Below are 19,990 nucleotides of genomic sequence, written 5' to 3'. Positions count from 1 at the left end.
AAGTCCAGTAACACCAAATTGTTTGGCCTCATAGTCCATCCTTGATCAGGCTATTTGAAGTATATTATGAAATGTTTTCTAGCACACTGGCAGGGGTTCAGCTCTTTTGTGTTTAACTAGGTATGTGGTTTGATGTGCCTTACACTGATGCTTCTCATTTTTTTGGCCTTGTGCATGCAACTGAAGTGACAGCAATATTTCTTAATATAAAATTATCTTGACCGATTTCCTCGTTAGAAGCATAATAATCTTTTGAGTGTCATCATTTCAGACATCCCGAGCTTGGTACACTGCAGAGCCTTGGTATTGTGTTTGCACTTTGGGAATTTCGGTAGATTCTTTGGCACATACCTGGGAAAGAGTAAGGCTTAAGTCCAAACAAATGGATTTACATAGAGCCATCACATGCAGCCATTGTACCAGTATGCACGAGGTAATAGGATCATAAAATTTTTTTTCGATACTAATCTCTGTTTTTCATATTTCTTTGCCATTTGTCCGGTTGTCTAATCTGTTTTCCAGATTTTGATGATGAACCTGGAGGAACTGTTGAACTACAAGTTTCACTGCTGTCCATTTTACACAACAAAATTAAAATTTACTTAATTACTCACATCAATTGATGTGAAATCTTTGAAGCACTACCCTAACTCACCATAACAACCAAGTAGTGCTTGGAATGCAAGGTGGCCACCATTATTCAGCCATCACTGGTCGATTTGGAGATTGAAAAGTTTGAAGCAGTGAAATAGTGGAAATTGCAAGGTTTGGTAATGACAGCCCCTTTTATTGACAGCAATAACTTAATTGGAAGAAGCCGCCCCCCCCCCCCCCTCCCACTCACTAAGGTCATTGTGAATACACAAAACTTTGTAGTTCATAGGGCACAGAAAGTGAATTAGGGTGATGCAATAAACAAATGGTAATCTAATAAAGTTATATCTAAAGATTTATTTCAAAATAAATGTAACAATGCATCCACATGCCAAACAATAACTTGAAAAATTATTTTTTCTGGTATAATAGAACTAAAAAAATTACATATTCAACATTTGTACATCTTGAACTCAAAAACAGTTCTATAAAATTTTATCATCACAGCTTACTAACATATTTTAATATAAATAAAATCTTTGTCACTGTGATTGAAAATTTACACACATTGTAAGCAAAAAAGAAGGAAAAAGAAACATAACACACACTCTTCATTATTATGTACATAATTTAGACAGTGCACAAAAGGACTTTTTTCTTTTCAATTGTTTGCTGCATAATTTGCAAACAGTTACAGGAACTTAAAATAAGGCTGACCACCAAACAAGAAAATTTTTTTACAATTTTCCTCTGTTGTGTAATAAAAGAAAGAGGGGAACTTTCAAAGTGTACACATATTTGAAAGAGACTTATAAAGTGCAGTAAAAGACTACCCTTGCAATGTAAAACATGCTGTATTTAATATATACCTGAATATTTTAAATTTATTCTTAAATTGATATATGTGGAGCATATTGCTTTGGAGAATTCCTGGCAACATTACACTTTCTGAGAAACTTGTCTTTCACAACAAAGGAATACATCTATCAACAGTGTGTCTAGTTTCCAGGCATTATTTGTTACTGTAATTTCACAGAACGATCACAAATGAAACTTCTCTTCCATAATTAACTTTTCAGTACTTACTTAAGGATATGCAGTGACATACCACGTGCTAGAAATGCCTAAGTTATTTGCCAATTTTTGGTCACTTCTGCTTGAAAATATTGAGCAAATATAAAGTGACCAATAGCTCAAAAGCAACAAGTACTCTAAAAAATATCCAAAAGAGAAGAAAGAAGTTCATCATTATTTATGCATAGGAATATTTTCCTGCACTTACGTAATCATTGCCAGTCAAATTTACACAACACACAAAACAAAGTGTCAACTAATTAAAACTCATTCATCCCTTTGCTTAATGTACAACATCTTTAGCATCCTCCTCCCTCCCCCCAAAAAAGATAAATGTTGTTAGACTAAGGTCAGCCTTTAGACCATTACATAAATTAATGTTCAAATTTTTAAAGTCATACACCATAAAGAGTAAATCTCAAATACAAAAGTAATGAACAATTTTCCACAATGAAATCTGAAGTAAAATATTTTTGTCATTATAATACAAACGTGGCAAATGCCAGTAAAAATAATTTAATGAGACAAGTCATTGACAATTTTGCTTTGTCTCAATTTTTGACATGAACTGAAAATTAATATTAAACATTTTTCTCAGGCATTTTCTGAGTGTATGTCTTCTATTACACATTCTGACAGAACAACAAGAGGGAGCAAAACATTTTTATCATCTTCAGTCTTGAACCTGCCATCTATCACCCATAATATCTTGCAGTTTCTTAGCAACTCCTGGGGTTGGCCTCTTGCTCGGAACTCCATCAGTAGTATCCAAAGTATCATCTACTAGCAACCTCTTTCCTACCTTTCGAGCATCGATCATTTTATTTATTTCTCGAAGATCCTGAAAAAATTTCTAAATGAAAAATATTATCTTAACCCATAAAATTACCAACTGCACATTTCTACCTGAGACATACTGATAACTTACTGACCTTTGCTGGGCTTCTGCTGAAGCAATAGCTGAGTGGCCTTATAGGCGATGTGGGATGTATTTTTGGTTCTAAGGATCTAATATAAACGGAATGTTTTTCTGAAACTCTTCGAGGTGACATTGGCTGATTCTTCGTTAATGGTAAAGGTGAAAGTGTGAGATTTTCTAGCTGTAAAACATTCAAACAACAAAACATTACTTATTACATGTTAACATACATCAAAGAACTGTCATGCCAAGAACAAGTTTTTTTAGATATTCCTAGTAGCTATTAAGATGTAAGAAAATTTACGCAAAAGAAATGGTTATGCAGCTCTTAGGACACAAAGGACTTCACTGAGCTAAGGGCAATTTATCAATGATGTGCAATAATGTCAGATATATGACTTTGTATCTCATTCTTATATACTTCAAATATGAGGGCTGTTCAAAAAGCATCAGACCTTATATTTTATTGTTGAAACCAACAATGGCACTGTGGCACTTGCACTATGTTTGTAGGCATACATAGTGCACATGCCTTTCATGTTCCAGTGTATGGTATTATGCATCAAGCAAACGTCACATTACAACTACAAACTAAAGTTCATTTTAAAAAAGTTATCACACTTCTCCTACCTCAAAAGTGGTGGCTCTCACCTCCTCCCATTTTCCCCATCCAACTTATCTCCTTAAACACTACCTTGCCAAGCATTTAAATCTCAATGAAACAATTTTTTTAAATATCTTTTCATAGGCTCTCTCTCTTTGCCTCAAAAGTTTCCCATTCAAATTTCATCACACTGTCTGAGTGAAGTATCCGCTTTACTTGAGTAACAAATCTTAAGTAGATATTTCACTTTGCTTCACCATCCTGAATGTTTCTACAGTACTAAATCTGAAACTACTATGCAGAAATAGTTCACCTATGAACACAATTTGATTCTTCACAACTGCCACAGAACTAATCTGAAGAATTTATTATGTCACACAGCACTTTTCCCTACCTTCTCAGTGCCTCAAAAAATAATTTCATCTTTTTTGCTGCCTACATGCCTGTAGGACTGGTGACTTAACAGTAACTTTCCCAGTGGGCAAGTGCCAAACAGTGTGCTATTTATTAGAATGAAGCTTCTGATCAGAGCGTACACTAGCTGTCTGACACTGCACTTCAATCATGTACGGTAAGAACCCATCTCGTATTGTATCACTTCTCCCCATCTCAGTTTCATTTTGTACAGCCCTTTCCTATTTTATGCAGCAACTGTTCTACTACTGTGTGAGGTAATGGGCGAGTTGTGGTGCCCTGAAAATATTCTAAGTTCGGAGTTGGCGTGGCCGCACGGACCGCTCGGCAAGCCGGGGTTTGTCAGCAACCGCGTTGTGCCAAACGTTAGCTGGAGCAAGAGAAGTAGCCCCAGCGTGTGGTCCAGGCCGACCGCATGGCTGAGAATTGCATGTTGATGCTGTGACGATTGTGCTTTGTGTCGATGAAAGAGATTTGTATGCCAGGAGTGCCAAAGATGGCGGACTTTGTGAAACCATAACAGCAGACATTTCACAGTTCATGTAGAAGTTAATAATAGTCAGAGGAATCATGATACCTTAAAAAGAAACATGTACATTACCATTATTTGCACAATTCTGATGGTGTAATCAGATTTTCAATATCTTTATTAGTTTAAAATTTAGTATCTGATTGTAAATTATGAAAGTAACACGCAGCAACGAATTTCCAAAATCCAAATGGTCCATCCGATTTTGTCGATCGACGTGCCTTTAGAAAGCTATTAGTGTAAACCTAAATTGGTATGAATTACAGGCATGTAACTTGAATAGTACATGAGTTATTGGAGGTCAAAGTGGCCGATTACTATTGATCATATCAGGCAGTAAGTACTCCACAGTTACACGAAAACACAGTAGCAGCATGCTTATAAATATATTTTATCGTCTATATCTTTGTTTATATCTGATATATACTATTCATGAAGAAATTGGTCAAATATTTACTGTGTTTTAGAAAGCACAGAGACATTAGGCTACTGGTCTACTTTTGCTTCTATTCCTTTGATATATGTTTGTTTAATATGTTTATGTATTTAATAACGTGTGTCAGAGTGTGTTTATGGTCCAGATGTAGGAATATTTATTTAATTTCAAGTTATTTAAATGTAAATCCAGTACTTTGTTTGTGTTTCAATATGTTTGCGAGTGTGCGCTGGCTTGGAGACATGGTGGGAGAGCTTTAGCCAATCACAGCGCTCGTTACTATGGTAGGCGAGACTACCGAAGAATGGGGAGACTGTATGGAGGTGGGGGAGGAGCACTGGGTCGCACAGGACATGGGGAGTGCTTGACGGGAAGACGCAACGGACGGTCGTAGGAAAGACTGGGAGAGTGGAGCAGTTTGCGCATGATCGCGGGAGATAGAAAGATTTCGTAGTGCTGACTTGTGCACTTGTGAGATTTCCATGGCTTCTGCAGTGAAGACATAGTATGTGTTTAGAAGTGAATATCTCACGAGCTATGTTGCTGCTCATAACTAATTACTTAAAGTAGGACTCTATTGTTTCCCTGTTATCCAACTTATATTTTATTTAATTGCTGGACCATTGACACTAATAAGTGTTTTTCAGTAATAAACGGCATTCTTAAAGGTGATACTGCTATCATACTCATCATTTAAAGTCATTAAAAAAAGTACCTGCAGATTTTATTTAAGTGCAATCTTTCATTTATAAACTCCTATGTTACATTCAAAATTCGCCATTGCCAAATGATAGGAACCTTCGACCATTCAATTCATGTGTATATCCATGCTGTAGTCTCAGCAGTATTTGGCTTGTAATGCGGCACCTACATACCCCAGCCCCTAGACAATGAAACCAGCCAAAACCTTTAATATTTCAACTATGGATCAGAGGGCACATAATTGAGGGCCACTACATAATTTTTAACTGAAAGCCCGCAACTGGAAGACCAACTCTGCCCTCAGCCACTGTTTGGACATTCATTCCAATAGAGAGGTGGTTGTTGCTCATGCCCATATAAAATACTGTTCGGTCAAATGAATAATCAATGGCAAACTGTGGCCAAGAGTAGAGTTGAGCACTCAGCCGGAGAATACACTGCTGAGCACAACGTACTAAATTTCAGTTGGCTGCTTCACAATCTGTGTCAGCATACCCCATCCACCAATGTCTCTGAATTATGTAGCTGGGATTTGCCCTTGCAGCACACCCTTCAATCTTCCAACCCTCCTTGCCTCTATTTCCACTAGCTTGTCTCAGATCCACCTCTATCACTGCGCCCCACTTCTGTCATTCTACGCTCACCCTCCCCTCTCCACAGACTTCATTTTCCTCTGTTCTATTTCCCTTCCCAATTCACTCTGGCACTTCACTGTGTGCCGTACCCAACTCCCCTTGCCATGTGGTATGGTGAGCTAACCATTTTTACATTCCTGTCCTCCCCCCTTCTGCTGCTCCTCTGCCCCATTCGTGAACCACCCTTCCCTCGACTCCTCACTCCTTTCTTCTCTCACCGCCTCTTACACACTCAATCCCACCCCAGTGGAGCTACAACTTCAATAGAATGTAGTTGGCACGGACAATGTATCCATGCACGTGTATGTTCAGTATCAGTTAGCTCTGAAGAACGATGCTGTCTGAAAGCTTAGTCTTCTTTATGTGTCTCTTGATTGTTCATTGGCTCAATTATACACTGAATTAATACTTTAAACCCATTCATTATTTGTATTCCACGCACAATTCTCCATTGTCATATTTACTTTTAATTATGGTACATAAAGTTAAACACATCTAAGATCATTGTAATATAGACTATGAAGAAATAAACAACTGCTATAAAACGTATACAATTAGGAATAGAGGTAATGCAAATTACGTTAAGGCCTACCTGGGAGCCTCGAACTGAAAATTTAACTGCAAAGGCTTGAACTCTCTGCACATAGACAGTGTTGTAAAACTTTATGAGGTCTCCTCGGTCTCCCGATTCAAAAGACGTTGACGTGCCAGCCAGGTGAGTTGGTGTAGGAGGAGCTGATGAGGGCTGCGTGACAGGTAGAGTGCTTGATGAACGCACATTTACATTGGCATCTTCTGAAAAGGAAAAGTTACTCTTTGATACAGAGTGGATCACATCTGCTGATTACACAAAACTGCTGTTATAGACAGAAAAAGACTTCCTACCTATTCAAGCCCTCTGAGTCATTTCCAGATTTTTTTTTCTTTCTGTCACATATGTAAATAACTAACTGAGAAGAGAGTTTTGTCAGGTGCCAGAAAAAATTCCATATGTGACCGATGACTAAATCCTAAATCTTCAGATTTCTGATTTTCACACTTAACTACAGGACACTAATGATGTCCTGGAGTTATATAAAATTTCAAATGTGGTGCATTTCCTTGACATTGTTTTTTCAGTCACTGTTTTTTCAGTCACTCTCTTCCCTATGAGGAGATTGATGACTTAAAGGGCACATGAAGATTTTTGGTAAATTATCTTAATGAAAGGCTTTGCTAAGAGACTGGCTTCTCACTGCAATTTTGACAGATGAAGGCTCCATAGCTGGAGGCTTGGAGGGACATGCATTCTTACAGGTACACTTGCATATGCTGTTGTTAATCTATGTGTAAACTGCTTTCACTTACAGGTACCCAATTTTGAAACAGGCTTCTTTATATATAAAACAGTACCTCCATTACGACAGCTGCCACCCATTCCACATCAAACGGTCCCTTCCCTACAGCCTAGGTCTTCGTGGCAAACGAATCTGCTCCAGTCCGGAATCCCTGAAGCATTACACCAACAACCTGACAACAGCTTTTGCATCCCGCAACTACCCTCCCGACCTGGTACAGAAGCAAATAACCAGAGCCACTTCCTCATCCTCTCAAACCCAGAAACTCCCACAGAAGAACCACAAAAGTGCCCCACTCGTGACAGGATACTTTCCGGGACTGGATCAGATTCTGAATGTGGCTCTCCAGCAGGGATACGACTTCCTCAAATCCTGCCCTGAAATGAGATCCATCCTTCATGAAATCCTCCCCACTCCACCAAGAGTGTCTTTCCGCCGTCCACCTAACCTTCGTAACCTCTTAGTTCATCCCTATGAAATCCCCAAACCACCTTCCCTACCCTCTGGCTCCTACCCTTGTAACCGCCCCCGGTGTAAAACCTGTCCCATGCACCCTCCCACCACCACCTACTCCAATCCTGTAACCCGGAAGGTGTACACGATCAAAGGCAGAGCCACGTGTGAAAGCACCCACGTGATCTACCAACTGACCTGCCTACACTGTGACGCATTCTATGTGGGAATGACCAGCAACAAACTGTCCATTCGCATGAATGGACACAGGCAGACAGTGTTTGTTGGTAATGAGGATCACCCTGTGGCTAAACATGCCTTGGTGCACGGCCAGCACATCTTGGCACAGTGTTACACCGTCCGGGTTATCTGGATACTTCCCACTAACACCAACCTATCCGAACTCCGGAGATGGGAACTTGCTCTTCAATATATCCTCTCTTCCCGTTATCCACCAGGCCTCAATCTCCGCTAATTTCAAGTTGCCGCCACTCATACCTCACCTGTCATTCAACAACATCTTTGCCTCTGCACTTCTGCCTCGACTGACATCTCTGCTCAAACTCTTTGTCTTTAAATATGTCTGCATGTGTCTGTATATGTGTGGATGGATATGTGCATGTGTGCGAGTGTATACCCGTCCTTTTTTCCCCCTAAGGTAAGTCTTTCCGCTCCCGGGATTGGAATGACTCCTTACCCTCTCCCTTAAAACCGACATCCTTTCGTCTTTCCCTCTCCTTCCCTCTTTCCTGATGAGGCAACAGTTTGTTGCGAAAGCTTGAATTTTGTGTGTATGTTTGTGTTTGTTTGTGTGTCTGTCGACCTGCCAGCGCTTCGTTTGGTAAGTCACATCATCTTTGTTATTAGATACATTTTTCCTACGTGGAATGTTTCCCCCTATTATATAATTTGTATGATGTTGCTTAGCTCTAGCTAAGGGAAACCAGGGTTGCCAAATGCAAAGTCAACCGTATTGGTCAAACTTCGTGAGGTGTTTACCAATTGGCAAAATCCAACAAATACTTTTAACTTATGCAGCAAGTTTTATCAATTATGAGAAGGCAAATAAGTACGCCTAGAGTTTAACATCTGATTAGTCTAATGATCACTGGAAACAGGGCTGTAGTTCAGATGAACAAGAAAGGGGGAGCAATTCTACAGGTCACACTTTAGAATTTGTAATTTGGGTGAAGTGACTTCAGGCGTATTCACGTGCTGTGCTGGAAGGCAAAGCTTGTGGAGATCCTTCGCTGCTTAATTGAAAGAGACAAGCAGAAAGGTTTATAACTACAGAAGAGATGATTGCAGGTGTGTGTGGACTTGTGTGTTTCACTTAGATGGTGAAAACCACCATGTGGTAATAATTACACCAATGTGCGTTTGTATCAGACCTTGAATGCAGTTTTTTTTTCTCGTCGAGAGGAAGAACACATGTACTGTAAAAAGGTATGGAAGCAAAAGACAGCCATGCCGATTTCCAGAATACACTGGGGGACTCTGCTCCTTCATACTCAACTGTTGCCGAGTGGACAAATGAATTTAAATTTGATAGGGAGAACTTGAAGATGATGACCCGCACAGTGGTCGGCCAAGATGTGTCACTACTCCAGAAATCATTGCAAAAGGGCACAAAATGGTCATGGAGGATCGCCGACTGAAAGTGCATGAAATTGCTCCTGTTTGCCAGGTGTCATATGACAGGGTATATCAAATTTTAACAGAAGAATTAGAAATGAAAAAAGTTTCTGCAAGATGGGTGCCACGACTCTTGACACTGGATCAAAAACATGTGCCATCGCCATGGCAAAATTACACAAACTAAGGTATGAATTGCTGCCACATCCGCCTTATTCACCTGATATGGCTCTATCAGACTTCTATCGCTTCCCCAAACTGAAAATTTTTCTTGGTGGACGAAGATTCACTTCAAACGAAGAATTGATAGCCAGAGTAGACAACTATTTTGCAAGCCAGGAGAAAACTCATTTTCGAGATGGGATCAAGGCACTGGAAAATCATTGGACCAAATGCAGTAATCTACAAGGAGACTACATTGAAAAATAAAACAAAGTTTCACTGATGTAACTACTTTTTTTCTATTCTGTTCCGAGAACTTTTCAAACCACCCTTGTAAAAGAAAATTTCAGAGAGGAATAAAATTTTAAGGGGAACAGATTCCACTGCTAATGTTTACGGACAACATAGCTCATTGCTTTCATTTCACTAACATTGTCCAGCAATGACGAAACAAGTCCACTGAGTCTCACCAGAGCATTTAACCTGCAATATTGCTGCTCATTCAAATACACACCAGGAAAAGATATCAAACTGGCCTGTGTTTGTAGCAATGATCATCAATGGCAATCCTGACATGAACTGTGATTTGCTGCTTCAAGGTCATCCCAGCCCTGCTGCTGCTTAGACAATCACTCCACGTTTACACAGCTTCTCTGGTATCCTGCACCTACATGTACATCCACACACTGTATCCACTGTGAAGTGTGTGACAGAATACTTCCCATTGTATCACATATTACTGTTTTTACCCCGTCTATTTGTGTATGGAGAGGGAGAAGAATGAGTATTAAAATACCTCTGTGCACACTATAATTATCCAATCTTGTCTTCAGAATCCCTTTAAGAGCTAGGAGCTGTAGTATATTTCTTAATATTGGTTCTTCAAATTTTGAAAGTAGGCTTTTCCAGGATGGTTGGCAGCAGCTATATTCAAGGGTCTGACAATTCAGGTTTTCCTGCATTTCCCTCACACTCTCCCAAGAGTCAAATAAACCTGTGACCATTTGTGCAGCACTATTTTGTATATATTCAATGTCTGCTAACAGTCCTCTCTGATATGGATGCCAGTCTTTGGACTGAAGACCACTAGTAGGTATTTCACTGAACAGTTGTGTGAGGTTGTTTTGATATAGATCACCTTAGCCATCTTAAATCTTTGGTATAAATTGTTCCATCTTTATTTTTTGTCTGCTTCTTCCATCTTGACCACAGCTGTAATTTTGATTTTCACATGTTAGTGGTCTGTATTTATATTCCTTCCTCTATATATACCAGTGACAATTAACGTTGGACCTAACCATCGTTTAACTATCACATAATTTATTAGTTGACGGTAGCCTCATGCAGATCATGTAAATTTGTGAACGTTTTTCTTCTTAGAAAAGGTGCTGATTACTTTCAGTTCATTGAATGTTCTGAATTCCCTCAGATTTGCTCAACTTGGGGCATGTAACAGAAATTGTTTACGAAAGGCTTGATATTATGATTTAAGTTCGTTGGAAGTCATTAAGTGCTCTCATTATGGAACAAGGAGAATATAGCCAGGGTAATTTGCGCTCTTCAAGATTTTTGTGCATCTCAACGTTTATGATTTCATATGCTCTGAACTATTGTTGTGCAATGATATAATTTTGCAGGCATATGTTGCAGATACTGCCTGTAAAGTGTATACTGAGGTGACTAAAGTCATGGGATACTTCCTAATATCGTGTTGGACCTCCTTTTGCCCGGCACAGTGCAGCGACTCGACTTGGTATGGACTCAACAAGATGTTGGAAGTTCACTGTAGAAATATTGAGCCATGTTGCCTCTATAGCCATCCATCATTGTTAAAGTGTTCCAGTGCAGAATTTAGTGCATGAACTGACCTAAGAGTCATGTCGAGCGATCTCGATGGCTATGCCATTCGCTCAAATTGTCCAGAATGTTCTCCAAACCAGTCTGCAAACAACTGTGGCCCGGTAACATGGTGCACTGTCATCTATAAAAATTCCACCATTGTTTGGGAACATGAAGTCCATGAATGGCTGCAAGTGGTTTCCAAGTAGCCTTACATAACCATTTCCGGTCAGTGATTGGTTCATTGCATATAAACACAGTCCACACCATTACTGAGCTGACACCAACTTGCACTGAGCCTTGTTGACAATTTGGGTCAATGGTTTTGTGCGCCACATCCTAAACCACATCCTAACCCTACTATCATCTCTCACCATATGAAATTGACATTTATCAGACCAGGCCAATGTTTTCCAGTCATCTAGGTTCCAACTGAAATGGTCACAAGCCCAGGAGAGATGTTGCAGGTGATGTTGTGCCGTTAGCAAAGGCACTCGCATTGGCTGTCTGCTGCAATAGCCCATTAACACCAAATTTCAGAACACTGTCCTAACGGGTACAATCGTCATACATTCCACAATGATTTTTGTGGTTATTTCAAAAGGTGTACCTTGTCTGTTAGAACTGACAACCCTACAAAAACGCCGCTACTCTTGGTCGTTAAGTGAAGCCTATCGCCCACTTAGTTGTCTGTGGTGAGAGGTAACACATGGAATCTCGAGTTATTGGCACACTTTTGACACTGTGGATTGCAGAATACTGAATTCCCTAACAATTTCCTAAATGGAATGTCCCATGCACCTAGCTCCAACTACCATTCCACGTTTAAGGTGTGTGGATTCCTGTTGTGCAGTGATCATCACATCAGAAACCTTTTCACATGAACCAGCTGAGAACAAATGACAGCTCCACAAAGGCACTACCCTTTTATACTTTGTGCACGCAATACTACTGCCTTCTGTATATGCGCATATCACCATCCCATGACTTTGTCATCTCAGTGTATAGTGAATAGCGCAGTAGTAAAGAAGTAATAAATTAAAATATCATGCATGATTTTGAAGTTTCACTGCACCCCATTTTAAGCAAAAGCTAGTTTGTCACCCATCTAAATGTTTATGATGTCATATCTCCTGAACTTCGTATCATACAGTGATATAATTCTCTAGGTACTTCACTGGTATATGGGGATACTGTCTGCAAATTGTGTTGTGAATAGAGTTAGTAAGTTATAATAAATCAAAATGTAATGCCTGATGTAGCACTTTTAACACATAAACAGTGAAAATATAGTAAGTGATAAACTTTTTCAGTTCATCATTTTGAGGTGGCATCAGTGAGAGAAACTTCATTAACGCTTGAAATTACGTGTAAAGTTTGTTGCAAGTCACTAAATGATATTCTCATTTACTGGATGAATATTGTCCACTGCCTCAAGGCAAACACACGACTTCTAACTTTTAATACTTAACTTACTGTGTTACACTTTTAACTTAAGATTATACCTCTTGCTGAGTAGGTTTTTTATGATAGCATTCAAAATTTTTAAATTCTGTAAATTACACAAAATATTGAAAATGAAATTTACATTGCCCCTGAGAGTCGTTAGATAGGCAGTCTTTAAATGGTAATGGGTTCTAGGATAGTGGTTTAGTGCTACAGATTAAACTAGGAATTGACTCCTTTCCAAATACAGCATTTAAATCTCCTGCTACAATTGCACGGTCCTCATTGTTTCTGAAGTTCTTCATAATATAGATCTCTTTCTCCCTTCTTCCCTTCCCCTGTGCACAAGTTCCTATTACCGTTAAATGCTCCCAGCTGAATTTCAGTCTTTCATTTAGTAAAGAATATTCTCTTACTTTATCCCTCCCTTTCCTGTCTAAATTGCTATTCCACAATGTGCTCTTTTTGTTTGTCAACCCACTGTAAAACTGGACATAATGCTCCAGCTCTTTTGTGGCTGGTTGGGGGGTAACAAACAGCGGGGTCATTGGCCCCATGATAAGGTGTCAAAAATCAATGGAAAAACAACACAAACAGCAAGGAAGGGAAAGGAAAACGGGGGCAAACAAAAGGGTAAAAGTAATGTCAGCATAGCAGGAAGAGAAAAGCACAGGAGGGGAGTAAGGGGAAATGAGGAGCGCAGGGGTGCCCCAGAAACACTTAGCATAATGGGACACCAGCACTACCACCGAACCGTTTTGGTTCCCACACGCTACCATGATCACAACACAAGGGGGCAACACCAGGGGAAAAAGACACAAGAAAATGGAAAACAAAACTTCAGAAAAAAGCATAGGGAAAAGGCGTGGAGAACCTGGCTGGTATAGAGGCAAGGCCTAGGCCTGTATAACTAATGCCAACACTAACTGAGGGACTCCAATGCCTAAAACCGAGGACAGATGTACCCATGCAAGAGGCATCTGCTAACACCCAGGACAAAGTAGGTGGGAGGGCATATTTAGTGCAAAGGGGCAAAAGGTGGGGGTAATCCAGCACAATATGGATCACCAAGAGGGGAGCCCATAACTACAAAGGGGAGGGTGGCTCACTGTCAAGTAATAAACCATGAGTCAACCCAGATTTGCTGATATGAAGATGACAGAGGATGTTGGATTCCTGCTGGGAAAAGTGGTGGGAAGAACACAGTGTGACGGGAATATCCTTGATTGCATGAAGTTTATTAGACAGTGAGGTACCCTCCCAAGAGTCAGCCCACAACTGAGCAAAAAGAGGTTTGATGTAAAGCTGCAAATCCGCCCCAGAGGTGTCATTGGGATTGTGAGGTAGATGGCGGCCCCCACCCCACCCGAGCCAGACGATCAGCATGTCAATTCCTGGGATACCTACACGGCCGGGAACACAAAGATAATGAACTAAACAAGAAGCATCTCCACAACTGGCAAGAAGGTCGTAGATGGCAGAGACCAAGGGGTGTCGGAAAACACATTAAACGATAGCCTGAAGGCAACCCATTAAGTCTTTATATAGCAAAACTTGGGTGAGAGGGGAAAGTTTTATTAAACAGAGGTACTCGATAGGATGGCCATCAATTACGCAGTGAACACCCCACATGTGGCAATCAGCAAGACATGGCATTCTGTGCCAACAGAAGACATGAAAGCATATCCCACATGATCGGCAGATTTAGAGCCATAGGTGTAAAACACAGTGGCATCCTGAAACTCCCATAAGAACATTTGGAACATACAATGGAACACTACTGGAGCGATGGAGGCTTTCAGAGCCCTGAAGAGATCCACTTGAATTTGGGGCCAAAGAATTAACCAAAGAGGGGAGGTCAGGCATGGAGATGAGGCCAAGGAGGGGAGACGGAAATCACGGCAGAGAAAAGTAAGGCAGAGCCCAACTGATAAACCTACCCGAGAGGCAAGCCATGAAAAGAATGGAATAGGAGGGGTGAGCAGAGGAAAAATGGGTAGCAACTGCATATGAAACAAGGAGCCGGGACCACCGAACCAAAAGGGAAGGGAAGGGAAGGGATCCCAGCATGAACCAGAAGATTATTGACAGGGCTAGTGCAAAAGGCACTATTGGCTGAACAGATACCAGGATGGTGAACTGGGTCCAAGAGGAACAGTGTGGAATGGGCAGCTGATCAAAAAACTTGCAACCATAGTCCAGATGAGACAGAATGATGCCCAGTAAAGGGTTGAGTGAATTGCACCCCAAAAGGTGTGGGCTAGAAAGCAAAGGACATTGGGTTTAGGAAAACAGCCAACCTTCAGATGATGGATATGGGGCAACCAAATAAGCTTGTTGTCAAAAACAAGATCCAACAAATGTAACTGGGGGACCACAGTCAGATGCTGGGCACTGAGGTAGAGCACAGGATCAGGATGGACCATAATACAGTGACACAAATGTGCCACCCTTGAATTAAGGAGAGAGAACTTTAAACAGTGCGAGAGTGTCCACGTTAATGAATGCCGGATGGCATCATTCCACAGAGGCCACCGAGGTAGAGCTAGTGGGGGCTAGTCAAATACATAAATCATCCACATACAGGGCAGGGGTGACCAATGGTCTGACAGAGGCCTAAATCCATTAATAGCAATGAGAAAAAGAAGGACAATTAATACACAGCCATGTGGAATGCCATTCTCCTGGGTCTGCAGAGAGCTGAGAATGGTGCCAACCCAAACTCGGAACAGCTGGTGGGACAGAAACTGGTGAATAAAGGTCGAGAGGGGGCCACGAAGACACCACTCATGGAGCATAAAAAGGATGTGATGGCTACATATGCCAATCCTTTCTTCATATATCATTTTTTATGACTGGTCTTGTTTCGAGGCTCTGTGTTTAATTTATCTGGTTCAATAATATTTAAAATAAACTGAATAATTTTTTGTGGCATTTCTAAATGTCTGAAAAACTGCTCTGGGTAATTTTTAAGCTGTTGTTATAGCTGGTGAAAGTAGCTGCAGTGTGAATGTTCTGCATTCAAAGAAAGGGTGCACTGTCCTCTTTCTCCTTGCTGATATATTTTTTGTGTGAACAAACCAGTAATAGTTATCAGAGAACGTAGAAAATTGCTTTTCACTTCATGTAACAGCAAGTAATCCATTCACTCAGGGAAAAGACTCCCCGCAAGCAGCAGTATGCCTGCACAAGCAGTAACGTGATAGAAACATGTGGTAATGTGACAGCAGCAAGTCGTGAAGTGCCAGCAGTGTAAATGTAGCCTTAGAAACATTCTGGAAGGAATCTGTAGCATAGTTACCACTCTTCAAAACAAAACTGACCACAGATGGGGCGATAAAGAGATGATGAAAGGAGAATAACAGCTTGCTTAACATCAAAATTGGAAACAATACAATAGTTGGAAGATGTGCTACCCAGGGAGCAAGACTACACATGATGGCCAATATAAGAAAGATATCAAAAGGAGGTTTACATTTAGAGAATGTAATTGAATAGATGTGAAATGTGGACAACTGGAAATCCAAAGAAGAAGCTGAAACCTTTTGAAATATGGTGCTTTGAAGACGTGTAAAAAAATTAAGTGGACAAATGTATGAAATGGAGAAAGTTCTAGAAAAGATGTCAGCAGAAAACGCTTGCCAGAAGAAGGGGCAGGTTAGTACAGGATCCTCCAAGGCATACATGAATGGTTAACCAGGTACTAAAATGAGCATTAGAATGGAAAAAAAAGAGAGAGACCACGATTAGAATATGCAAAACAGATTACAGTAACTGTTAGGACTAATGGTTATGTCGAGATGAAAAATCAGCACAAAATAGAAAAGATGGAGGACAGTATCACCAGTAGAATTACTGTGGCATTATAGAGGAATTCATATTAACATGCAAACTGACACAGTACAGTAAAACCTTACATTAGTGAACCAACTCTTCTGACATTTCAGCTTTTAACAAATACTTACAACAATACATTTTTCAAAAAATGGTGCTCTATGACAAAATCCAATTTTAATGAACAAATAGAAAACATACTGCATGTTGAAACCTTTGTGATAGAAAAATCTCTAACAGGTAGTGATAAGATGATGATTAAGACTCACTTTCACAAAGATCTGCCATGGCTCTGCAAAGGCTTGATAAGTGTCTGGAGTTGCTTCACCCCCTTCAGTTGTGGATGAGTTGGTTCTAACACTTGGCATCAATATCTTGTCCGGAAAGGAAGTAACGAATAAACTACTCTTCCGGATTATTTTTTAAATATACAATGAATTCCATGAAAAGTTTTTGGTGACAATACATATTTTAGGGTTTGTGATGGTAAATTAGTACAGTAGGAATTTTCCCATATTTTTAGCTTGGCACAGTTGACAGTCAGACACCTCTGAGAAACAAAAGAACCACCCGCCATGGCGCATCGTCAATAACAATTGTCTGCCTCATGTTGTATTCTCGCCAAGAGAAGTCGGATGCATTGTTAGCTTTGTGCTAGTATCCAAGGATTCTAAATTTACAATACTTACATTTGCATCAGTACTGTGCATTTTTATTTAATAAAGCCATTATACCGAATCAGTATTCAGCTACTTGTAAGATTGTCAGACTATAGAGCAGTAAAATTTTCGTGTGTGCAGTGAATACGTTTTACAAACAGAATGGAAGTGTGCCTAAAACAGCAAAACAAGATGTGACACTGATGACCTACCAAAAACTGGACACTGTAAGGAGATAGGAAAAATGTGAGAACTGAAAATATATTATGAGTAAATTTAATATCGCATCTTCAACTACATAAAAAACAAAAACAACTGCTGGAAAAATTTATGACACAATCTTGCTTCAGTTAAAAGTTTAGATGCTAGGCAAATTTTAAAAAAACTTAAGTTAGAAACTATGGATGAAGCTTCGTATAAGTGGTTCAGCCAATAACAGGGCCTATGAACATAGAAGAGGCCAAATCTTTCCCACAAGGAATTTGGTCTACCTACAAAGAAGTCTTTTCATCTCAAATGAGTGGCTTCATAATTTCAAAATTTTTCATGGCATCCAAAAGCTATATGTTTCTGGTGAAATAAAATCTGCTGGTAAGGCTGCTGCAAATGAAAACTAAACACCATTTCAGATGGGCATAAGTTGTCCCCTTACCAAATTTACAACTTTGATGAGACTGGCAAGTTACGGAAATGGTTGGCAAATTCAACAGAATTCAACACTGTGCAAATGCTTCAGGTGATCATAAATTGCCTTTCTTTATGGCTGGGAAATATTAAAAGCCTAGACCTCTAAAAACCCATATTCCAGTTATTTATGGTGCACAGACTAACGCCTGGAGGAAAACTGAGTAGTTCAAAGATTGGTTCTTTCACTATTTTTTTTTTTTTTTCCAGCTGTGGGGAAAAAAAAAAAGACTACCTTAAAATTCTAAGACAATTCTCATTCCTAATAATCTTTCCTAATAATTGGCAAGCTCACCCTCCAGAAATGGAGCTTGTGCTACGAAATATTTTTTTCATATATCCTCCTGTGTTACATCACTAATTCCATGTATGGACTGGCGGTCACAGAAAATTTCAAGAGCTGGTACAGAATAATGTTTGTGCAGAAGCTGCTAAGTTCAGACTGCAGTGTCAAGGAGTTCCAGTGCAACTTTCATGGCTGCTAATACTTGGACCTCTGTGAAAAATACATCATTGCACAGGCCCTGGATAAAATTATGGCCTAAACAGGTTGAAGAAGCCGAGATGTGATACCATAAAGTGTTTTCAACCCACAGGAGGCACCAGAAACAGAGTGATGAAGAAGATACACCTGCAATGGACGTCTCTTGGACTGAGGCTTTAGAAGCCTTAAAAACTTTTTCGAAATTCGCTGAAAGTAGCCAGCAATACAATGCTTCTAGAGTTATGAATTGGCACATTGTACAAAGTTATTTGTGTCAAGTAAGAGCTCTGCAATGATGCAGAGTGATCAGGAGAAAATTTCAGCTAAACTGTCAGTGCTAGATACCAGCCTCACATATTCCACACCCTCAACGACTTCAGGCATCTGTGCTGCTCCTAAAGACTGTGATTCCAACTGAACTGCAATTCTTGGTAACAATTTTTATTAATTATCTTGTGCATTTATCTCTCCTGTGGTTTTTAATAACTTAACAACTACTTGTTTTTAAAAAACTTCTCATCGCCTTGTTCTTTTCTTTCTTTTCTTTTTCTTTTTTTTTTCTTTTTTTTTTTAAAAAAATCAAGTTTTTATAAAATGACCTTGATAATTGAGCTAGATTATCAAGGTCATTTTAGGAAAGTAACTTCTGGAAAACATTTATGTTCACTTGTAGTTAATTTGCTAAAATTAAAATGAACTTCATCTAACAAAACTCTAGGTTCAAGTTACCTTTGTTTTCTGCGTCTGTAGGTACTGGACTTGATGTACTGGACGTTCCATTGCTTGAAGACCCAGAACCTCTCCGTTTTTTTGATGACAACAGCACACTTCGATACACATGAGAAGATGCTTGAGGTTGAAAACGATAGCATCTCATTATTTCTGTGAATGTTTTGTCACTCCCAGACACCTAGGAAACACACAGAGAGAAGTAAAAACAACGAATTCCAAGACAGAAATGAACAATGATTGAAAATTTAAAGAATAAATACTTAAATATTTTTAAAAAGACATTGGAAAGTAGGATTACACAAATGTCACGTCACTTGAGATAACTTCGTCAGCAGGAAAGGAAATAGCAGTGGACGGATGTTAAGGAATATACGAGATCCCAATGAAGCAGAGCTAAAACAATTAATTTAGCATTTAGTAAAAAGAGAGTGTTTAAGTATTAAACTATAATTTTCAATTGCTTTAATCATCATAAATGTGGTAGTAATGCAACTGTTTTCCTGTTAGTGGTGTGATGTGTCATCTGGGGCAAGATTTTGATGCACAAATATGAAAACTATCTGCGAAGAAAGTACTGCCCCCCTCGCCCAACAGCTGCTCCCCTGGGGGCACAATTTAAGAGTGGGTGGAAGATACAGCTAGTTACCACTCAATCAAATTTTTAATTTTGGTTCTTTGTGAACATACTGTTTTTTGTGACCAGTCCCAGGTTGAATTTCTACTGCTGCTTTTATTACAGAGTTCCAAGAAGACAAAGCATGAAATAAGATCTTCTTCTGTAAGGCTAAGTTCAGCTAACACTATTTTTTCTAAGTTTG

At 39.6% G+C, this 19,990-nt stretch overlaps 1 protein-coding gene across 2 annotated transcripts in view; it reads right to left on the bottom strand.

Annotated features, from left to right (window-relative positions):
- Window positions 1-1,004: 1,004 nt before the first annotated feature.
- Window positions 1,005-19,990, bottom strand: part of LOC124615826 (retinoblastoma-like protein 1) — a 173,145-nt gene continuing 154,159 nt past the window's right edge. Inside the window, exons 15-18 of one of the 2 annotated variants that reach the window (XM_047143971.1) lie at window positions 19,170-19,350; window positions 6,500-6,702; window positions 2,601-2,768; window positions 1,005-2,509 (exon numbers count right to left, since the gene is read on the bottom strand). In XM_047143971.1, coding sequence (XP_046999927.1) covers window positions 2,342-2,509; window positions 2,601-2,768; window positions 6,500-6,702; window positions 19,170-19,350 — 720 coding nt within the window. In that variant the 3' untranslated portion in view covers window positions 1,005-2,341. The remainder of the gene's footprint in view (window positions 2,510-2,600; window positions 2,769-6,499; window positions 6,703-19,169; window positions 19,351-19,990) is intronic. The other variant, XM_047143970.1, reaches the window with a different exon arrangement.

Source organism: Schistocerca americana, chromosome 5 (assembly GCF_021461395.2).
Source record: "Schistocerca americana isolate TAMUIC-IGC-003095 chromosome 5, iqSchAmer2.1, whole genome shotgun sequence".
In the NCBI taxonomy this organism is placed as follows: domain Eukaryota; kingdom Metazoa; phylum Arthropoda; class Insecta; order Orthoptera; family Acrididae; genus Schistocerca; species Schistocerca americana.
This window is presented reverse-complemented; position numbering and strand designations above follow the sequence as displayed.